The sequence below is a fragment of the Oncorhynchus nerka genome, linkage group LG2 (genome assembly GCF_034236695.1).
Source record: "Oncorhynchus nerka isolate Pitt River linkage group LG2, Oner_Uvic_2.0, whole genome shotgun sequence".
NCBI lineage: Eukaryota > Metazoa > Chordata > Actinopteri > Salmoniformes > Salmonidae > Oncorhynchus > Oncorhynchus nerka.
Window position 1 is genome coordinate 23132022 of NC_088397.1, and position 19253 is coordinate 23151274.

A 19253-nucleotide genomic window follows, 5' to 3' on the forward strand; every position below is an offset into this window, starting at 1 on the left:
ATGGCTAGCTAGTTAGCGGGGTGCGCGCTAATATCGTTTGTAATGTCACTCGCTCTGAGACTTGGAGTAGTTGTTCCCCTTGCTCTGCATGGGTAACGCTGCTTCGAGGGTGGCTGTTGTCGATGTGTTCCTGGTTCGAGCCCAGGTAGGAGCGAGGCGAGGGACGGAAGCTATACTTTACACTGGCAATACTAAAGTGCCTATAAGAACATCCAATAGTCAAAGGTATATGGAATACAAATGGTATACAGAGAAATATTCCTATAATAACTACAACCTAAAACTTCTTACCTGGGAATATTGAAGAACCACCAGCTTTCATATGTTCTCATGTTCTGAGCAAGGAACTTAAACGTTAGCTTTCTTACATGGCACATATTGCACTTTTACTTTCTTCTCCAACACTTTGTTTTTGCAAACCAAATTGAACATGATTCATTATTTATTTGAGGCTAAATTGATTTTATTGATTTATTATATTAAGTTAAAATAAGTGTTCATTCAGTATTGTTGTAATTGTCATTATTACAAATTTTAAAAAATTGGCCGATTTTAATCGGCATTGGCTTTTTTTGGTCCTCCAATAATCGGTATCGGAGTTGAAAAATCATAATCGGTCGACCTCTAGTCCCAATAGAATGACATGCTCCATCATGTCAGTAGATCTACTCATATCTGTTATGATGTTATAGTGGGGTTTCTGGGACCTTCCACTAATTGACCTGAGCAAAAGCTTGTCCCTTCAGTGGTGTGATAAACCTTACCCAGGATGCCAGAGGAGGCTGCATGTGATTGGCTGCTTGGTTCCCCTTCACTCATCTCCTTGCCCCTCTCACTGTGCCATTCAACTATCTGTTGTCCTGTTATTTGTCTTCACTGTAAATGTTTTTGTGTGTGAACCTGTTTGATTGTTTCTGTTGTCGCTTCTGTTGTCTCGGACTGCATGACGTATGTGCAATGCATGTCTATTATATGCATATATTACATGTATATGCATATGTTTTCAGCCATGTCCTTCATCTCTGTGCCTTCACTCTGGTTTGACCTTCTCCCACCTACCTCCCCCCTGTTCTCTCCCCTCTGTGTGTCTGTCTGGAAGGTCCAGTGGTCCCACCTGGCCGCTCTTAAGAGCAGCAGCGCCGCCCCGCCCCCCGTCGTGTCTCGCTCCCATTCCTTCAGTGAACCCGTGGTTCCTAGTTTTGCACATCTCCATCTGCGCTCCCAGGAGCCCCACAACCACCACCATCACCCCTCTGCTGCTGCACGCACTGACCCCCAGCCCCCCGCCTCGGGCCCCAGCGACGAGGTGCCCCCCAGGGTAAGAAAGGACAGCCCAGGGGACCCCCTTTCTAGCCCCCATCCGTGGTCCCCCAGAGGGGCAAGATGGCAATGTCTACAGCCTCTCTGGGTGTCCCATCCGACAGCAGTGGGATTACACTGTGGGCTTTTGCCTTCACCATTATAAGGCTATGTTCCACAGTATAGTGTAGAGCTACAATAAAGTAGATTAGACTAGTAGTCTGGTTCACTAGTATAATCAGTGACTGATAGCTATCTTGACAAATATCTCCTGGTTGTAGCTGCAATTGTCCCAGTGTACAGTACTGGAGTCCCTATAGTAACTAGCTTTACTCAGTGCTGTGCTTCCACTGGCTAACTACACACCATATGGTCCTGCATGGCTTCATGAGTTGTTCTGCTTCTAGTACTTCACCGTGTACATCCTGCATGTCCATCATATTCACTCTGTTCACTAATGTAACGGAGGGCCGACCAAAACCATTACCTAGACCAGTGTTTCCCAAAACGCGGTCCTGCCCACACCCAAACCACATTTATTTTTTTGTCCCAGCACTGCACAGTTGAATCAAATAGTCAAAGCTTGATGATGAGTTGGTTATTTGAATCAGCTGTGTAGTGCTTGGACAAAACCCAAAACGTGCTCCTAGTAGTTTGGGAAACTGAGTTTATTACCAATATCCATGTCTTGTCTGTAGATGACTAAAATGATCCAGTGATCAATTTGTAGTTGAAGGGTAGAATGCACATTTGGGAAGAGGGATTGGGGCTATGCAGCGGTGCCAGGCCCTGCTGTGTGGTGGTGGTAGTTTATGCTCCTGTAGCCAGGCGTGTGAGGGCGTCCGTCTTGTCTACCACAGGTTCCAGTGAGGACAACGTCCAGGTCCCCTGTGTTGTCACGCAGAGACTCTCCTCTCCAGGCCTCTGCCCCGCCTAGCAACCAGGCAGTACAGCGGAACGCCGGCAGGTAGGTGGTCAACTCTGTGTGGTGTTGGAAAGAGTTGAATTGTTCGCGGGGTGGGTATGGGGAAGTGTGTGTTTTCAATCCCCTGTGTTGCTTGTCTTCCAGTAATGCGGAGCCACGTCTGCTGTGGGACCGAGTGGAGAAGCTGGTTCCCAGGCCCGGCAGTGGCAGCTCCTCTGGCTCCTCCAGCTCCCAGGCCGGCTCAGGGGAGAGGTTCAGAGCACGCTGTGAGTAACACACACACACAGAATACACACAGCATACGGGATGTACAATACTGCATTTAGTATCTTGTAGGTCTTCCACTGATGTTGGTTTTACCATCCTCTCCTCCAGCATCGTCTAAGTCTGAGGGCTCCCCACTGCAACGCCCCGACAACGCTGCCAAGAAGCCTGACGACAAGAAGGACTTTGCCCGACCCAACCGGCCAGCCGTAAGAACCTGTCTCTTATGACTGTATCCACATACTGCTGTAGTAGTGGTCCCTGCATCTGGCTGTAAACCAGGCCAGCACTGCAGCCTGCTACAGTAACAGTGTGGTGGTGTTTCTATGACTGACTATCCCGTTGTCTTATCTTTTGGTGTTCCCTATGGGCCATGACACGACAACCTGTGGAATCCCATTACTCCAACGATGTGATTATGGGGGGAGTTGTATAGGGTGACGTGGTAAGCACGGTGTGCATAAGAATATGTCATGCTCTGATGCTTATTTCCACTGCATGGGCCACCATGTATGCTAAAACGTTTCAGATGAGGGCTATCCTGTGAGAAGCTCAGGGCCCAATTCCATCGCTCTTCCATTTGCCTCCCACTCATTGGTCCTCCTCTCCTTGGCTGACACGTGATTGGCTGACGATGCACCTCTGACCCGCCCCTCTCCCCGCTGTCTTCTTTCCTCCTGCTGTCTTCTTGCCTCCTGTCTGCGCCATCCCAATCCAGTTGCTCTTCACCTGGCACATCACAAGTTACTGTTTTCAGCAGTGTTGGCTCTTAACTGAGGTTAATGTTATGGCCTTAATGTATGGGGAATGATGCTCCCCTCCTTGACCCAGTTCAATCCTTTGACAATGCATCCTCCCCCTGTAAAACCAGTAGTCAGTAATCTGACATGGTTTGAATCAGTGACAACCTTTTGGAAAGGGAGTATTGAAAATATTCCGAGCCTTATTTGACCTCTAGGACCTGACGGCCCTGGCCAAAGAGCTGCGGGCGGTGGAGGATGTGCGTCCTCCCAACAAGGTGACAGACTACTCCTCCTCCAGCGAGGAGTCAGGCACCACCGACGAAGACGATGATGAAGAAGTGGACCAGGACGCAGCAGACGAGTCCACCTCGGGAGCAGAGGATACCAGGGCCGGGTACGTAACAACCCTGACCTCTGACCTGGGCCCGTATTCACAAAGCGTCTTAGTCTGCAATCAGGTTTCCCCACGTCCTTGTAATCTTATTCATTATGATCTGAAAGGCAAAACTGATCCTAGATCAGCACACTGACACTTTATGATCTCAAGGCCTTAGTGATACTGCCCTAAAGAAAGGCTTTCAGATGAAAAGTTGATCAGATAATATATACTATATAGCATAGAAAGACTTGTATGAGGTGAGTCATTTGGCTCATTGAAAAGTGCTAAATAAGTCCCATGTATTATTAATAATTGGAGTTTGAATATGAGACGTACTGTTTCCACCAGGAGAGGTCTGAGTAACGGAGAGACTGCATCCCTGAAGACCTTACTGGCCCACGACGACTCCGAGAACGACCTCACCACACCCTCCAAGGATGGCACCTTGGTCATCAGACAGGTAGGACTGCAGAAGACCCTCTGGTTGTTATCATGTCCCCCCCCCCACTTCCACCCCTGGTTTCAGTTGTCATCTTGTTTGATTTCCTATGTTGAGTCTTTGTTTGCTGGTAAAGCACACTGTCATGTACAGTTACTAGTGGGAAAACAACGAGATACAAGTTGAGGTTGTTCTTGGTTACAGAGCGCGGGCGACAAAAAGCGCCCGGCGGTCAATGTCTCTTCATCCTCCTCCGGTCCCAGTGTGGCTCACGGTCAAGCCGTTCAAGCACATCCTCCTCCTCCCGGTCCCGGTAACGGTCACCAGGAGAAAAACGGCTTTGCCGGCCGCATTCACCTGCTGCCAGACCTTATTCAGCAGAGCCACCACTCCCCCACCTCTGCCTCCTCCACCTCTTCTTCCATCTCCATCTCCCCCTCCTCCAGCCATGTCAGCCCAGCCATGTCCCCCCAGACCCCCCTGGACAAGCTCACTGCCATCGAGGTATGTCCCCTGTCCCTTAAGCTGGCTACTCTGGTTGTTCAGTCTACTCTATCCCCTGTTGGCTGGCTACTGGTTATTGTCTACTCTATCCCCTGTTGGCTGGCTACTCTGGTTATTCAGTCTACCCTGTCCCTTAAACTGGCTACTCTGATTGTCTACCCTGTCCCTTAAGCTGGCTACTCTGGTTATTGTCTACTCTGTCCCCTGTTGGCTGGCTACTCTGGTTATTCAGTCTACCCTGTCCCTTAAACTGGCTACTCTGGTTATTCAGTCTACCCCGCCCCTTAAGCTGGCTACTCTGGTTATTCAGTCTACCCTGTCCCTTAAACTGGCTACTCTGATTATTGTCTACCCTGTCCCTTAAGCTGGCTACTCTGGTTATTGTCTACTCTGTCCCCTGTTGGCTGGCTACTCTGGTTATTGTCTACTCTGTCCCCTGTTGGCTGGCTACTCTGATTATTCAGTCAACCCTGTCCCTTAAGCTGGCTACTCTGGTTATTGTCTACCCTGTCCCTTAAGCTGGCTACTCTGGTTATTCAGTCTACCCTGCCCCTTAAGCTGGCTACTCTGGTTATTCAGTCTACCCTGTCCCTTAAGCTGGCTACTCTGGTTATTGTCTACCCTGTCCCTTAAGCTGGCTACTCTGGTTATTGTCTACTCTGTCCCCTTAAGCTGGCTACTCTGGTTATTCAGTCTACCCTGCCCCTTAAACTGGCTACTCTGGTTATTCAGTCTACCCTGTCCCTTAAGCTGGCTACTCTGGTTATTGTCTACTCTGTCCCCTGTTGGCTGACTGACTGAACTGACGAATGATCTCTGGGCTGCTTCACCTTCTGAATATTACTCATAGCACTGCCTCTAACACTAGCGCCACCTAGTGTGGGACCTTAGCAATGAGCAAGCGGCTTTACTAGTCTAGAGAGCGTTGGTCAAACACTTTGCCCAGGTGCAAGCTGAGAGGTGAAGTCTATGTAGTCCATCTTGTCAGGGGTTAAGAGGTTGTGGAACACCTCATTGGACTTCATCTCCCATCTCCCCATGGCCTTAGTGCTTTGATGCCATTTCACTCAAGCAGTTTAGTAGTAGGCTGTGCCTGGGTGGTAGCTAGCTTGCTTGGTGTGTGGTGCTTTTGGACAAACCTAGCTTGTATGGATTTTACTGCCCAACTAAAGGTGTGTGTTAGCATGACAACGCTACTATCATGGAAGACACCAAGACACTGAACAGCGCGTCTACCTTTTAGCCTAATGATAAACTGCTGCGTTTTGGTGGTTGCGTTTGATCAAAATCTGTGTGCTTTACACTGGCAATTTGACTTTTCATATTTCATCCCGTTTCTCTCAGAATTCTGTTTCTGTCCTGAACCTGCCATCTTTATTTCGTCTTCCATGTTGGTTCTACTCTCCTTTTTAAGTCACTGACCTTGTTTTTCATATCTGCTTCCAACAAATGCATGTCAAATCTTCCCATGCGTTTTGTGTGTTGATGTTTTGTTTTTGCCGTCCGTAGATGTCATGTTTGATTACTAGATGAGAGATGTCCTGATGTACAGTGTGTTGTAACAGAACCCAGTGTGTAGATGGTGTTTTATGAAGCCCTATGGTTTCTCAAGCAGTTCTGAGTGATTCTCAGTTTTAGATTGGCCAAGCCTGCAGGCCCTTCCTATTGTAGTGTTAATTGGCTACTGTAAATCCTATTCGGCCTTATGATATTGTAGCCCATCAATAAACATGTCTTCCATAGAACGTCATGAGCGCAGTAAAATGCTGAGTTCAAAACAGACTCACTGCAGCTGCCATAGCTCCCCCTGCTGGGGAAAAAAGTATTATTCTATGCGAACAGATTATACAATAAATAATATTGTAATATTTGACAGTATGAAGCCAAGGAGAAATAGGCTCCGGGAATACTGATAGTGTAGCAGACCAGGTTGAGTTACAGGTAGATGGGGATCTTTTAGGGTGGCAGGTAGCTTAGCCTGTAACCGAAAGGTCTCTAGTTCGAATCCCAGAGGCTACATGGTAAAGAATCAGTTGATGTGCACTTGAGCAAGGCACTTAACCCTAATTGCTCCAGTGTCACAACTGATATGGCTGACCCTGGCCGTGACCCCACTCTCTGAAGGTGTCTCGGGGGGGAGTTGAGATATGCAGAAAAGACATCTCCATTTCACACCTGCGTATAATACACACTTAAAACAGGACAAATATAAGCACCCAACATTCTTCTATCTGTCCACTGTTGTTTGTCTGTGTTCTGCTCTCACTCCCGTGCCTTTGTCGCCAGACCCACTCGGCCAGCAACACCATGCAGAAACACAAGTCTTCCTCCTCCTTCACCCCTTTCATTGACCCGCGCCTCCTGCAGGTCTCCCCCTCCAGCGGCAGCTCCCTCAACAACATGGGTGAGTCACCTCTTTTTTTCCTCTACCCTTTAAAATGCTGATTTAGGATCAGCTCCCCCATCTTCTCCATTAACAATAGAATCATCTCTGGGTCAGGAACTAGGAGTTAGTATACCCTGACCTATACATAGAACATAAAGTCACTGCTTGGCACAGGAAGTGTAATACAGAGCATGATCATCAAGGGCTATTAATGACAAAGCCCCGCCCCTTCTCCCTCTGACCTTTGGTGTCCACAGCGGCCTTCGGGAACGACGGGCGGCTGGTGGACGCCCTGAGGGCTGACCCGTCACGTAAGGGCTCTGTGGTCAATGTGAACCCGGTCAACACACGCCCCCAGAGCGACACGCCCGAGATCCGCAAGTACAAGAAGAGGTTCAACTCTGAGATCCTGTGTGCTGCACTATGGGGTACGTACCTGAGGAAGAGGTGGCTGAGTGGAAGGATAGAGTTGATACATGGATGGATGAATAGAGAGATGGATGTGTGATTTACAGATTGAATGGATATATACAATTTATAGGAAATCCATCATAGGTTTCGCGACAAGCATGGCAGACCTGCTTCCCCCTGGGTTCTGACTGGTATGTGTGCGTGTGTGTGTGTCCCTATCCTCCCCCTGGGTTCTGACTGGTGTGTGTGTGTCCCTGTCCTCTCCCAGGTGTCAACCTGCTGGTGGGGACAGAGAGTGGTCTGATGCTGCTGGACCGTAGCGGTCAGGGGAAGGTCTACCCCCTCATCAGCCGACGGCGCATCCAGCAGATGGACGTCCTGGAGGGACTCAACGTCCTGGTCACTATATCAGGTACGGACCACGGAGGTGCACGGACCCACGAATACACTCTCCTGACTTATACTCAAACTCATTCTCTCTTGTTCTTTTATCTCACCATCCCACACACACACACACACACACACACACAGGGAAGAAGAATAAGCTGCGTGTGTACTACCTGTCCTGGCTGAGGAACAAGATACTCCACAACGACCCCGAGGTGGAGAAGAAGCAGGGCTGGGTCACTGTAGGAGAGCTGGAGGGCTGCGTACACTACAAAGTCGGTACGTTCCACTCCCCATTTACCATCAGGAATGACACTTTTCTCTTGTTACAAGGCTGTAGCAGGTCCAAGTCTAATCTTGACGAGCGGGCAGAAATAAAACCTTTTTTTTCTTCTCTTGATTTAAGTGAAATATGAGAGGATCAAGTTCTTGGTCCTTGCCTTGAAAAACTCTGTGGAGGTGTATGCGTGGGCCCCCAAGCCGTACCACAAGTTCATGGCCTTCAAGGTACAGTAAACTGGCTCAGGCTGCAGTCAGACCACCATGGCATTGGTTTACATTCACTTTCCCACTACAAATGACCTTAAAGTTGCATTTTGTCAATTTTAACGTCTTCCTCCTGCAGTCGTTTGGTGACCTGGTGCACAAGCCCCTGCTGGTTGACCTGACGGTGGAGGAGGGTCAGAGGTTAAAGGTCATCTACGGCTCCAGCAACGGCTTCCACGCCGTGGACGTGGACTCTGGGGCGGTTTACGACATCTACCTGCCCACACACGTAAGAGACCCACCCATCTCTCATTCCTCTGCTTCCCGGTTTTCCCTGTTCCACCAATCCATGGCTGAATCTGAAACCCAACACTTTCACCACTCGACATGTGCGTTCACGAGCCAATCTCAAATCCTGATTGTCGAGTCAAGGGCTCCACTGCGCCCTTCGGAAGCCTCTTTATCCTATGACTCAGCGCCCTTGGCAGCAACTTCTTCCCATGAATCTTAGCATGTTACCTAGCAACAACAGTCACTACCTCCTCGCCCTCACATTTGAAGTTTAAATCCGAGGAGGTCTTAGTGACAGGATTTGTTTGTGTATTTCTGAAGTTTGAGCCAGTCACTGCTGCGCTGTGCAGGAACAGGCAGATGTCGTTTTGTTTTTACTACTTTCTCACTGTATATCGGAGTATGCGTCCGTCTGCCCAAGGTCCCCAGTGCCCGTGTTTCATGAGTCGTGCTACAAGACAGGTCGCGGGCGACAATACTCGCAAATGGACTTAGATAAGTTGCAGTTGGGACATTGCGTGTGTATCGTCTCAATGCTCATTTTGGCCAAAACACTGACAGACTCGAGTGATCACTCTCGAACCCAACCGCAAGTGGCCACTTGATAAAGGACGTAAGGGCCAAGTCTTTGGTTTGAGATTCAGCCCATGTATATGGGGGCATATTCATTAGGTCACACTGTATCAAAAACATTTTTCAACGGAAAGCAAAAATAAGTCTTTCTTATTGGGCAAGTACAGGTAGTCCTTGTTTCAGTCACTTTTTTCTTCAGCTAAGTTCTTTATGAATACGACTCGAGACTAACCTTTTTTGTCTTTGTCTCTGTTTGCTCTCCTCCCTCCGACTCTTCCTCCCACTCTACCCTTCCTCTCCCTTCAGATCCAGACCAATATCCAGTCCCATGCCATCATCATCCTGCCCAACACGGATGGTATTGAGCTGCTGGTGTGTTACGAGGACGAGGGTGTCTACGTTAACACCTATGGACGCATCACCAAAGACGTGGTGCTGCAGTGGGGCGAGATGCCCACCTCAGTGGGTACGTAACACTCACACTGGGACGCACATACGGTGCATTCGGAAAGTATTCAGACCCTTCACTCTTTCCACATTTTGTTACGCTACAGCATTATTCTAAAATGGGATAAAAACTATGTCAAGTCCCTCAATCTACACACGATACCCTACAATGAAAAAGCAAAACAGGTTTTTAGATATTTTTGCAGATTTATTAAAAATACTAAACTGATATCACATTTACATAAGCATTCAGATCCTGGACTCAGTACTTTGTTGAAGCACCTTTGGCAGTGATTACAGCCTCGAGTCTTCTTGGGTATAACGCTACATGCTTGGCACACCTGTATTTGGGGAGTTTCTCCTATTCTTCTCTGCAGATCTTCCAAAGCTCTGTCAGGTTGGATGGGGAGTGTTGCTGTACCGCTATTGTCAGGTCTCTCCAGAGCTATTCAAGTCTGGGCTCTGGCTGGGCCACTCAAGGACATTGAGACATGTCCTGAAGCCACTCCTGCATTGTCTTGGCTGTGTGCTTAGGGTCGTTGTCCTTCGTCCCAGTTTGAGGTCCTGAGCACTCTGGAACAGGTTTGAAACAAGGATCTCCCTGTACATTGCTCTGTTCATCTTTCCCTCGATCCTGACTAGTTTCCCAGTGCCTGCTGCTGCCACCACCACGCTTCACTGTAGGGATGGTGTCAGGTTTCCTCCAGACGTGACGCTTGGCATTCAGGCCAAAGAGTTTAATCTTGTTTCGCCAGACCAGAGAATCTTGTTTCTCATGGTATGACTCCTTTAGGTGCCTTTATGCAAACTCCAAACGGGCTGTCATGTGCCTTTTACTGAGGAGTGGCTTCTGTCTGACCACTCTACCATAAAGGCCTGATTGGTGGAGTGCTGCAGAGATGGTTGTCCTTCTGAAAGGCTATCCCATCGCCACAGAGGAACTCTGTCAGAGTCACCATCAGGTTCTTGGTCACCTCCCTGACCAAGGCCCTTCTCCCCCGATTTGGTCGGGCAGACAGCTCTAGGAAGGGTCTTGGTGGTTCCAAACTTCTATTTAAGAATGACGGAGGCCACTGTGTTCTTCAATGCTGCAGACATTTTTTGGTACACTTCCTCAGATCTGTGCCTCGACACAGTCCGGTCTCGTAGCTCTGTGGACAATTCCTTCGACCTCGTGGCTGTGTTTCTTTCTCTGGTCAACTGTGGGACCTTTATATAGACAGGTGTGTGTTAGTTCGACTGATTAATCGGAATGGCTGATTAATTAGGGCCGATTTCAAGTTTTCATAACCATCTGTAATCTGCATTTCTTTGGTCGCCGATTATGGCCGATTACATTGCACTCCATGAGGAGACTGCCTGGCAGGCTGACCACCTGTTACGCGAGTGCAACAAGGAGCCAAGGTAAGTTGCTAGCATTAAACGTATCTTATAAAAAACAATCAATCTTAATAATCACTAGTTAACTACACATGGTTGATGATATTACTAGTTTAACTAGCTTCTCCTGCATATTTAGTTAAAGGACATCCATGTTAGCAGGCAATATTAACGAGGAAAATTGTGTCACTTTTCTTGCGTTCTGTGCAAGCAGAGTCAGGGTATATGCAACAGTTTGGGCTGTCTGGCTCGTTGCGAACTGTGTGAAGACCATTTCTTCCTAACAAAGACCGTAATTGATTTGCCCGAATTTTACATAATTATGGCATAACATTGAATGTTGTGCAATGTAACAGCAATATTTAGACTTATGGATGCCACCCGTTCGATAACATACGGAGCGGTTCCGTATTTCACTGAAATAATGTTTTGTTTTCAAAATTATAGTTTCCGGATATGACCATATTAATGACCTAAGCTCGTATTTCTGTGTGTTATTATATTATAATTAAGTCTATGATTTGATAGAGCAATCTGCAGGCTCGTAAGCATTCATTCAAACAGCACTTTCCTGCGTTTGCCAGCAGCTCGTTTATGACTTCAAGCCTATCAACTCCCGAGATTAGGCTGGCAATACTAAAGTGCCTATAAGAACATCCAATAGTCAAAGGTTAATGAAATACAAATGTTCTAGAGAGAAATATTCCTATAAGTCCTATAATAACTACAACCTAAAACTTCTTACCTGGGAATATTGAAGACTCATGTTAAAAGGCTTTCATATGTTCTGAGCAAGGAACTTAAACGGTAGCTTTCTTACATGACACATATTGCACTTTTACTTTCTTCTTCAACAGTGTTTTTGCATTATTTAAACCAAATTGAACATGTTTCATTATTTATTTGAGGCTAAATTGATTTTATTCATGTATTATATTAAGTTAAAATAAGTGTTCACCCACTATTGTTGTAATTGTCATTATTACATATATAAAATCGGCCGATTTAATCGGTATCAGCTTTTTTTGGTCCTCCAATAAGTGGTATCAGTTTTGAAAAATCCTAATCGATCGACCTCTAGTGTGTGTGCCTTTCCAAATCATGCCCTACAATTGAATTTACCACAGGTGGACTCGTAGTTTTAGAAACATCTCAAGGTTGATCAAATGGAAACAGGATGCACCTGAGCTCAATTTCGAGTCTCATAGTAAGGGTTCTGAACAATTATGTAAATAACGTGTTCATTTTAAAATAAATTAGCAAATATGTGTAACTTGTTTTTGCTTTTTCATTATGGGGTATTGTGTGTAGTTTAACATTTTATTTAATCAATTTTTGAATAAGGCTGTAACGTAACAACATTTTGAAAGAGTGAAGTGGTCTGAATACTTTCCGAATGCACTGTACACATGTTAAACCTGTTTAAGACACACAGGAGTGGCTTGTGGTGAAACTAAGTTTTATACCTTTAATTTAAGTACATAGTAGTTTTCAATAAACACTCACACACACACACACACTTTCTTAATAACTTGATTGTCCATCTGTGTGTGTAGCCTACATTAGGTCCAACCAGATCATGGGCTGGGGGGAGAAGGCCATAGAGATCAGGTCTGTGGAGACAGGACACCTGGACGGGGTCTTCATGCACAAGAGAGCCCAGAGACTCAAGTTCCTGTGTGAGAGGAATGACAAGGTGAGTTATGGGTACAACACACACACACACTTTGGTTACTTGCATAGATGTTCATCAATGTTGATAAAGATCCCTCTCTCTCACTCTCTCGCTCACACTCTCTCTCTCACTGTCTATGTCCTGCAGGTGTTCTTTGCGTCGGTGCGCTCTGGAGGTTCCAGCCAGGTCTACTTCATGACCCTGGGCCGTACCTCTCTGCTTAGCTGGTAGTGTACACACACACCCAGCAGCATGAAGACAGCACCCCTCGGTTTATTACCACCATAATGATGACTCATGACGATCTTGAACTTGACGTACAACTGGAGTATCGAGCTTCACTGAGCTCTGAGGCGGCGCGATACCTAAATATCACCGGTTTCAAATAAGAAAAGACAATTGCATGATCAACGGACTGAAATCATGAAGGGGAGGCCACGGGGTCCCTATAGGCTGATGGGACTGTGTGTGTTTGTCAGTTGGTAGTGCTGTCATCATGCCCATTGGCTACTCTGCTCTGACAACAGACATCATCAGCTTTTCTGGGTTCCTGCCCCCAAACCCTACTAGAGCCTTCACTTACCTCCTGCACCAGTGGGAGTAGGGATCTGAGCCCGACTTATTCAAAACACTAGTAGATGTTAATGTGTGTCTATTGGAAGAAAAGAGAGGGGGATGTGTTGTGTGACAGAGGAGGATGGAAAAGGATGAAAGAGACTGTTGCAGAGGAAGGGAAGCTTATAGCACCAGACAGGTGAAAGGTCATACAGTAGTTTGTTATTGTGTTTAGTCCAGGTCATGTTCAGGTCAACCTCTGTGTTGAGTTTCTTAGATCAGTTCCTCGGACTGACATGCCGTTGCCACCACATGGGTACATTTTCAAATGGGTCGTGCTTGACATTGAAAATGTAACTTTTGTCTCTCTTTTCACTCTGGCCTTCCTCTTGATAAGGGTTCAAACAGGGTTAAAGTGTGGAGAGAAGTTTCATCAAAGATGTCGACTTAACCCTTAATAGGACACTGCAACATTATAGGGGCCTTTCCAGTCCCATATACTCCTGAGGGTCTTTTCCAGCCTCCCTCAACTTTAACGTGCCACATTGCCTCTCCTTGGTCGTGTTGGGTAAACTGTGAATGGGTTGATATGTACAGTAGACTCTAGAGAACCGTCTTGGTCATGACTCTTTGACCCACCATTTGGTAGCATGATGACCAGGGTATTCAATGGAACAAGTGTCAAGATTAAATATACCTTAAAGATTTGTAGATGAAGATTTAAAATCCACAACATATCCAAATGTATCAGCAAACACAGGTTCGATTTGTTTTTCATTTTAATGGGCCCCTCCACTGAATTCAGGTTTACGTTTGTTGCTACTTGTACAATCTGTTGTGACAAATGCTTTAGGTTTTGCTCATAACTCCTACAGGAAATGTATCAAAATCTGACATTTGAGTGAGATTGAATTATTCCATGTAAAAAGTATTATGAAGCAGCATGGTCCCCATTTTGATACATTTGTGAAATTGTTGTATTTCCATGTTGGACTCTTTAATACCAACAGACCACCATAGCCTGGTAGCTTCACCCCCTCAGCTTGTCTGCATTATTTTAGTATCTTGACTCTGAGGGCAGAAGGGGACATTTTGTTTTGTACGGTCTGTCCCAGTCCAGGTAGTAGTATGCTATGGATTGAAGCAACACAACAACAACCTAGAAGCCTTTCCAAACCCCAGCAGCTCCTGGTTTTAATTGTTTTGTTTTCCTTTTGCCCCTTGATCCAACGAGTGAAAAATGGGACTGCACTTGTTTGTCCTAATGTTTCCTGGTTTAGCCTGGGTGCCAGTCTGAAGCAGCAGCAAGGAGCTAGACTGGCACCCTGGTTAGATTCTTTGTATGGACAAACTTTTTTTCAAGAATGGAAATCATAATGTCTCGATCACATGTCCCTCCAAAGCTTGACCCTCTTACAGTGGACAGTCACATCCTGTTTGGGTGCGATGATTCCAGGCCTCTAAGGAACGCAGCGCTGTAAGAATATAGAAATGAGATGCTTTCTCTGCAAATCTGTGAAACGCGGTGCCATGCCAAGATGGCATAAGTCACACATTTTTAAGTGTTACAAACCACTACAGAAAGTATCGATTTACATTTTTAACTCCTTAGTTTGTTTCTGTAATTTTTATTACCCTTAAAATGATGCGGCTGCAGTGGTTTATAAAGGTTAATGCACACATTATGTTAAATGTTTACAGAGGCAATGTTTTGTTAAACCAATGTGCATCAATATAAATATTTATGGTTTATTTTAGGGCAATAATTCCTTTTTTAGCTTGTGTATCATTTGGAGGTTCATGTACAGGAATGACCCTTGACCTCTGTTCATTCACTTTTCAAAAATGACAAGATTCTGAGTTTAAATCACTGATTTTCCTGGATAACACAGCAGTGTGCCCTTGGCTGTGGCAACGTTGCAGCAACACAGTGACAAGGTTCTCTGCTGCCCAGGTGACATGTTTTCCTCAAGTGTTTCTACCATGCTACTCTAATTTATGCCCTCTGTGTATTATGGGAATTGTTGTATTTTCCTCAAGGTCTTTTTTTCCATTGAATAAAATCCTAAGTAATTTACTAAATTGTGTGAGGTAGTTTTGTAAACCTTTAACATAAAGCGTTCAGTCTTCTCTATTGTGTGAAATAAATGGGTCTGTAAACAAATCGAATGTCTGTTGAATGTCAAATTAATCTGAGCCTAAAGAAACATTATGGATATATTGTATTTTAAGTGTTCCAAATATGGTAACATTTATACAAACCATGTAAAAGAACCCCAAGTAAATGTTGCATGACGTTTCCATAATTTAACCCATTTTAATGAATTTATCTTCAAGTAAAGACTCCTTGTACATCTGTCAGCTCACCACAAGATGACCCTGTACCACTCACTGCTCCTAGCTCTAGCCTGCCTGCTCTAGCCTCCTCCCAGACAACTCGAGCCGGATGTTTATGCCAAGCATCAGCAGGTGAACTGCATCATGACAAAGGTTCGTTTCATGATCAGACATTTTCAAGTTTGGGCCACATATACAAGTGCCATACATTTGACTAGCCGTTTGTATGTAGCTAGCTTGGACGATGTTACTGGTGGTTCTGACTATCAAGATTTCGGTATGAATTACACGTCGAACTTCAAAAGGAAGCAGGAATGCTGCAGGCAGTCTAATCCTGTCAACGCTAGCTAACTAGTTCGGTAATCGACAACAACGTTATCATTTTGCAGCTGTCAATTATTTTTTACATTTTAGCTTGTCAACTTTGTGTCGAATGCCACGCCCAGCAGCTGTTGGCACTGTAGACTAGAGCATGCAAGGACCACCAAATGAGTGCTGCTGATTTTAATGTCGCTAACTTGGCTACCTACCACTGGTGAGTGAATTTCTTGTGCTTTTTAAGTTAGACATTTAGCGATATAGATCCAATCGGGCCCCGTGTGTGTTACCCAGGCCAGCTTGCACGTGTCCCACCGTCTCTTCTGGTCCATTCAGCTGTAAGAGAGAGGGGCACCTGCACCCCAGACATGAGCATGGAGGCCTCATGAAAGATGTTCTTTTTAGAAGTCACCATTCATAATTGGGCGGGCTGACTGGGGAGTTGTCTGGCCTGGGCAATGGGTTTGCATGGCCCAACAGCTGGTCTGTCCCATGAGGGTCTCTCCCTTTCTCCTGCCTGCCTCCAGGTCCTCAACCTGGCCCCATGGACCACAACACTCCTGCTGCTGCTCCTCACCGACCTGGCCCTCTCTGCCAAGGCTGGAGGCCGCCTGTTGATAGAAGTCATTACTGGTCAGTGGTCAAAAGTAAATAATTACACAATTATTAAGCCTTTTTTATTTTTTATTAGGGCAAAATAATTTCCTAAATATTTTCTCAACTTTCCTCATGTTTTGTGCCTACTGAACATGTGTATGTTGACTGAGATGGCTGGAGGTCAGGGGTGACGTGACCCTTGTAACTGAAAAGCCAGCGGGGTCAAATAAAAGGTCAGAGAGCACAGGGGCCATAGAGATGTATTAAATGACTATTCTAATGCCTAATTCTATGACAGTGGCCACACGGCCCCCTTCTGCTCCTTTTGACACTGGTAGCGCAGTGTCTTCTAGTAAGTGTCCCCGACTCTACTTCACTACTTTCCTTTTTAACCCTAATTTGCGTAGTTCAGTCCTATTGTCCTAGGCCTATTACTGTTGAAAAAACATTTGTAACCAAATCTTCATCTAACCTTTGAAACTGTGTGGTGTTTGGAGTGCTGTGTTGAAGACGACCTAACATTTTGAGGAATGCCAGCTATTTGTGGCTGTCTGAGAATGCAAATCGGGGTATAGGTGAACTTCCAGCAGTTGTCGTAAAGACACCTGTTTACTTTAAGTCGAGGGGGCAGGTGGTCCCTAAGCCACTGTAACAGTGTGGCTGATGGTCAATGGGCTACTGTGTTATTAGATTATGTTATACAGTATGTTGGTGGACCTCCAGCAGATGTCGTAAAGACACCTGTTTACTTTAAGCCGAGGGGGCAGATGGTCTCTAAGCCGCTGTAACTGAGAGTGGCAGCGTTCACCAACTGGCGGGCCAAATTTGATTGTATTCAAATGTAAGCAAGGTTTGTAATGATTGTTAATGTCAAACATATTTGTTTGGACTTCTTGTGGGCCATTTGCAGTCTACAAATGATTTGTAATTCTGTTCTGGCCCTCCAACCATCTGCTCCAGAAAGTATTGGCCCTTGGCTGAAATCTAGTTGATCCCTGGTCTACTATGTTATTAGACTGTTATACAGTACCATGGGCCAGCTTTACTCTTTTGCCTCCAGCCCTCAAACATCTGCCCGGGCTACTCTGGTCTCCACAGCTGCTGTGTTTCTATTACACAGCCCAAGGTAATACTGAGTGCTAAAACACAACTATGATATGCTCACAGTCCCAACAGTGACTTATGTGAGTGTCAGATAAACAAATCACAGTTGGGAGCATTTTACTTTTGTTTATTAAAAAAAGTTCTGTCCAGTGCCACCAACTCCATTTAAACTTGTGTTTGTTTTCTCTAGCCTACGTACATGCAGTGTTTATCCCAACTTAAAGTTCAGGAACTAAACTAACTATTTGTGCTTCCAAGTAATTTCCCTTAAAATGTGTTGCCCGGAACAATGAAGTCCCTCTTTTCATCCTCATTCCAGCCCAACCTACATGCCCATCCTGTCCCCTTTCACCCCACTGCGACTCTCCCCTCCCCTCTTGCATTCTCTGTCAGGACATGCAGTGCTTTTAACATGATTTACTCCAGTAGAAGTGTGTAACCCTGACCCTCACCCCAACCAAGCCAAAAACAAAGGGGTTAGAGCTGCTGCAGTTCCCCAGCTAGCCAGGTGTTCCTCACCCCAGGCCTGTGTTCTAGCAGCGCTTAGCCTCATGTTGCAGCTGCCTGCATGGGTCCCTTTGTGTGCCTCTGTTATTGACCATACACCCCCTCTTTGATTCATTGCTCACACAGGGGAAGACCCTTTCAGAGTGACAGGGTGTGTGTGTGTGTGTGTGTGTGTGTGTGTGTGTGTGTGTATATATATCTCTGTCTACGCGTGCCTATAGGAGACTGGGTTCATATGCGCCTGCCCGCCTGCGTTTGTGTGTCTCATTGTGAGGTCACTGCACTCCCATTGGTGGAGCCAGGCAGCCAGTGTCTAACCGAGGAATGGTCGACATTGTAGCTCCATCTGTTGAGACACTCATTGTTCAACCTGCCTGGCTTTCTTGGGAAAAACTGTGCCTTATGGTAAACACACTATCCTTGGATTTTGGCTTTGAAGAGTAGGAAGCGTATGGAATGTGAAATACTTAATTTTTTGCTCACATCTGTTGAGCGGGGATCTATGAACTTCTAGAAGCTTTCTCTAATGCTGGAATGAACCAAGCTATTTCCTTAAGGCCATTTTACTAAGGAGGTTTGCTTTGTTTGGCCGTTGGATGTTCTGCTGAGGTCAGGGTAAGTGGAGATATTAGGCCTAACTATTTTAGGCTATCTTTTCCATCAAACCATGTCTGTTTCAATGCAGCATTTCAATAGGCTTATGTCTTCTGACAGAATTATAACAGGTTTCAAAAAACAAGTTGCCATGAGCATTTGTAATGACATCAAATATGTTAGTATTTAGCTGTACCCAATTAGGCTTTCATGTGTTATTTTACCTTGGAATGTGTAGTGATTTATGTTTGACCAAGGGCATGTCTCTTCACCAGTGGAGTGGTCACCTTGGAACACGTTGTCTCACCACACCTGTGTGACAGGTTTCTCTTTCTTATAGGGCTCTCACAGGGCTTTGGGGCAAATGTCTTTTCACAGCCTCTTTTAAGGGACTTTTAGCACGAGAGGGTGTATGTTATGCGACGTTCACTGGGCACATTTTTTGTTTCAACATTTAGTTTATTCTGGTTTTACAGTTTAGTGAAAAATAACACATCGTGAGGAGGAGGTTGGAGTAAGTTATGCTACACTTCTTTCTGAAAAGAATCAATTGGGATAGTCTGAATTTGACCGAGATATACTGAGCCTTCCGAAAGTCTTCATACCCCTGGACTTACTCCACATTTTGTTGTTACAGCCTGATTTCACAATG

At 45.7% G+C, this 19253-nt stretch overlaps 1 protein-coding gene across 10 annotated transcripts in view; it reads left to right on the forward strand.

The window, feature by feature from the left end:
• LOC115132586 (mitogen-activated protein kinase kinase kinase kinase 4-like) overlaps positions 1-15226 on the forward strand; it is a 53132-nt gene extending 37906 nt beyond the window's left edge. For 3 of the 10 annotated variants that reach the window (XM_065024760.1, XM_065024762.1, XM_065024778.1), the window contains 16 exons: positions 1100-1318; positions 2160-2266; positions 2369-2490; positions 2600-2697; positions 3447-3625; positions 3959-4070; positions 4254-4553; positions 6840-6957; positions 7197-7367; positions 7619-7762; positions 7882-8016; positions 8144-8244; positions 8363-8512; positions 9394-9553; positions 12471-12610; positions 12737-15226. In XM_065024760.1, coding sequence (XP_064880832.1) covers positions 1100-1318; positions 2160-2266; positions 2369-2490; positions 2600-2697; positions 3447-3625; positions 3959-4070; positions 4254-4553; positions 6840-6957; positions 7197-7367; positions 7619-7762; positions 7882-8016; positions 8144-8244; positions 8363-8512; positions 9394-9553; positions 12471-12610; positions 12737-12820 — 2340 coding nt within the window. In that variant the 3' untranslated portion in view covers positions 12821-15226. The remainder of the gene's footprint in view (positions 1-1099; positions 1319-2159; positions 2267-2368; positions 2491-2599; positions 2698-3446; positions 3626-3958; positions 4071-4253; positions 4554-6839; positions 6958-7196; positions 7368-7618; positions 7763-7881; positions 8017-8143; positions 8245-8362; positions 8513-9393; positions 9554-12470; positions 12611-12736) is intronic. The other 7 variants (XM_065024772.1, XM_065024781.1, XM_065024765.1 and 4 more) reach the window with 5 other exon arrangements.
• The last annotated feature ends 4027 nt before the right edge of the window (positions 15227-19253 follow it).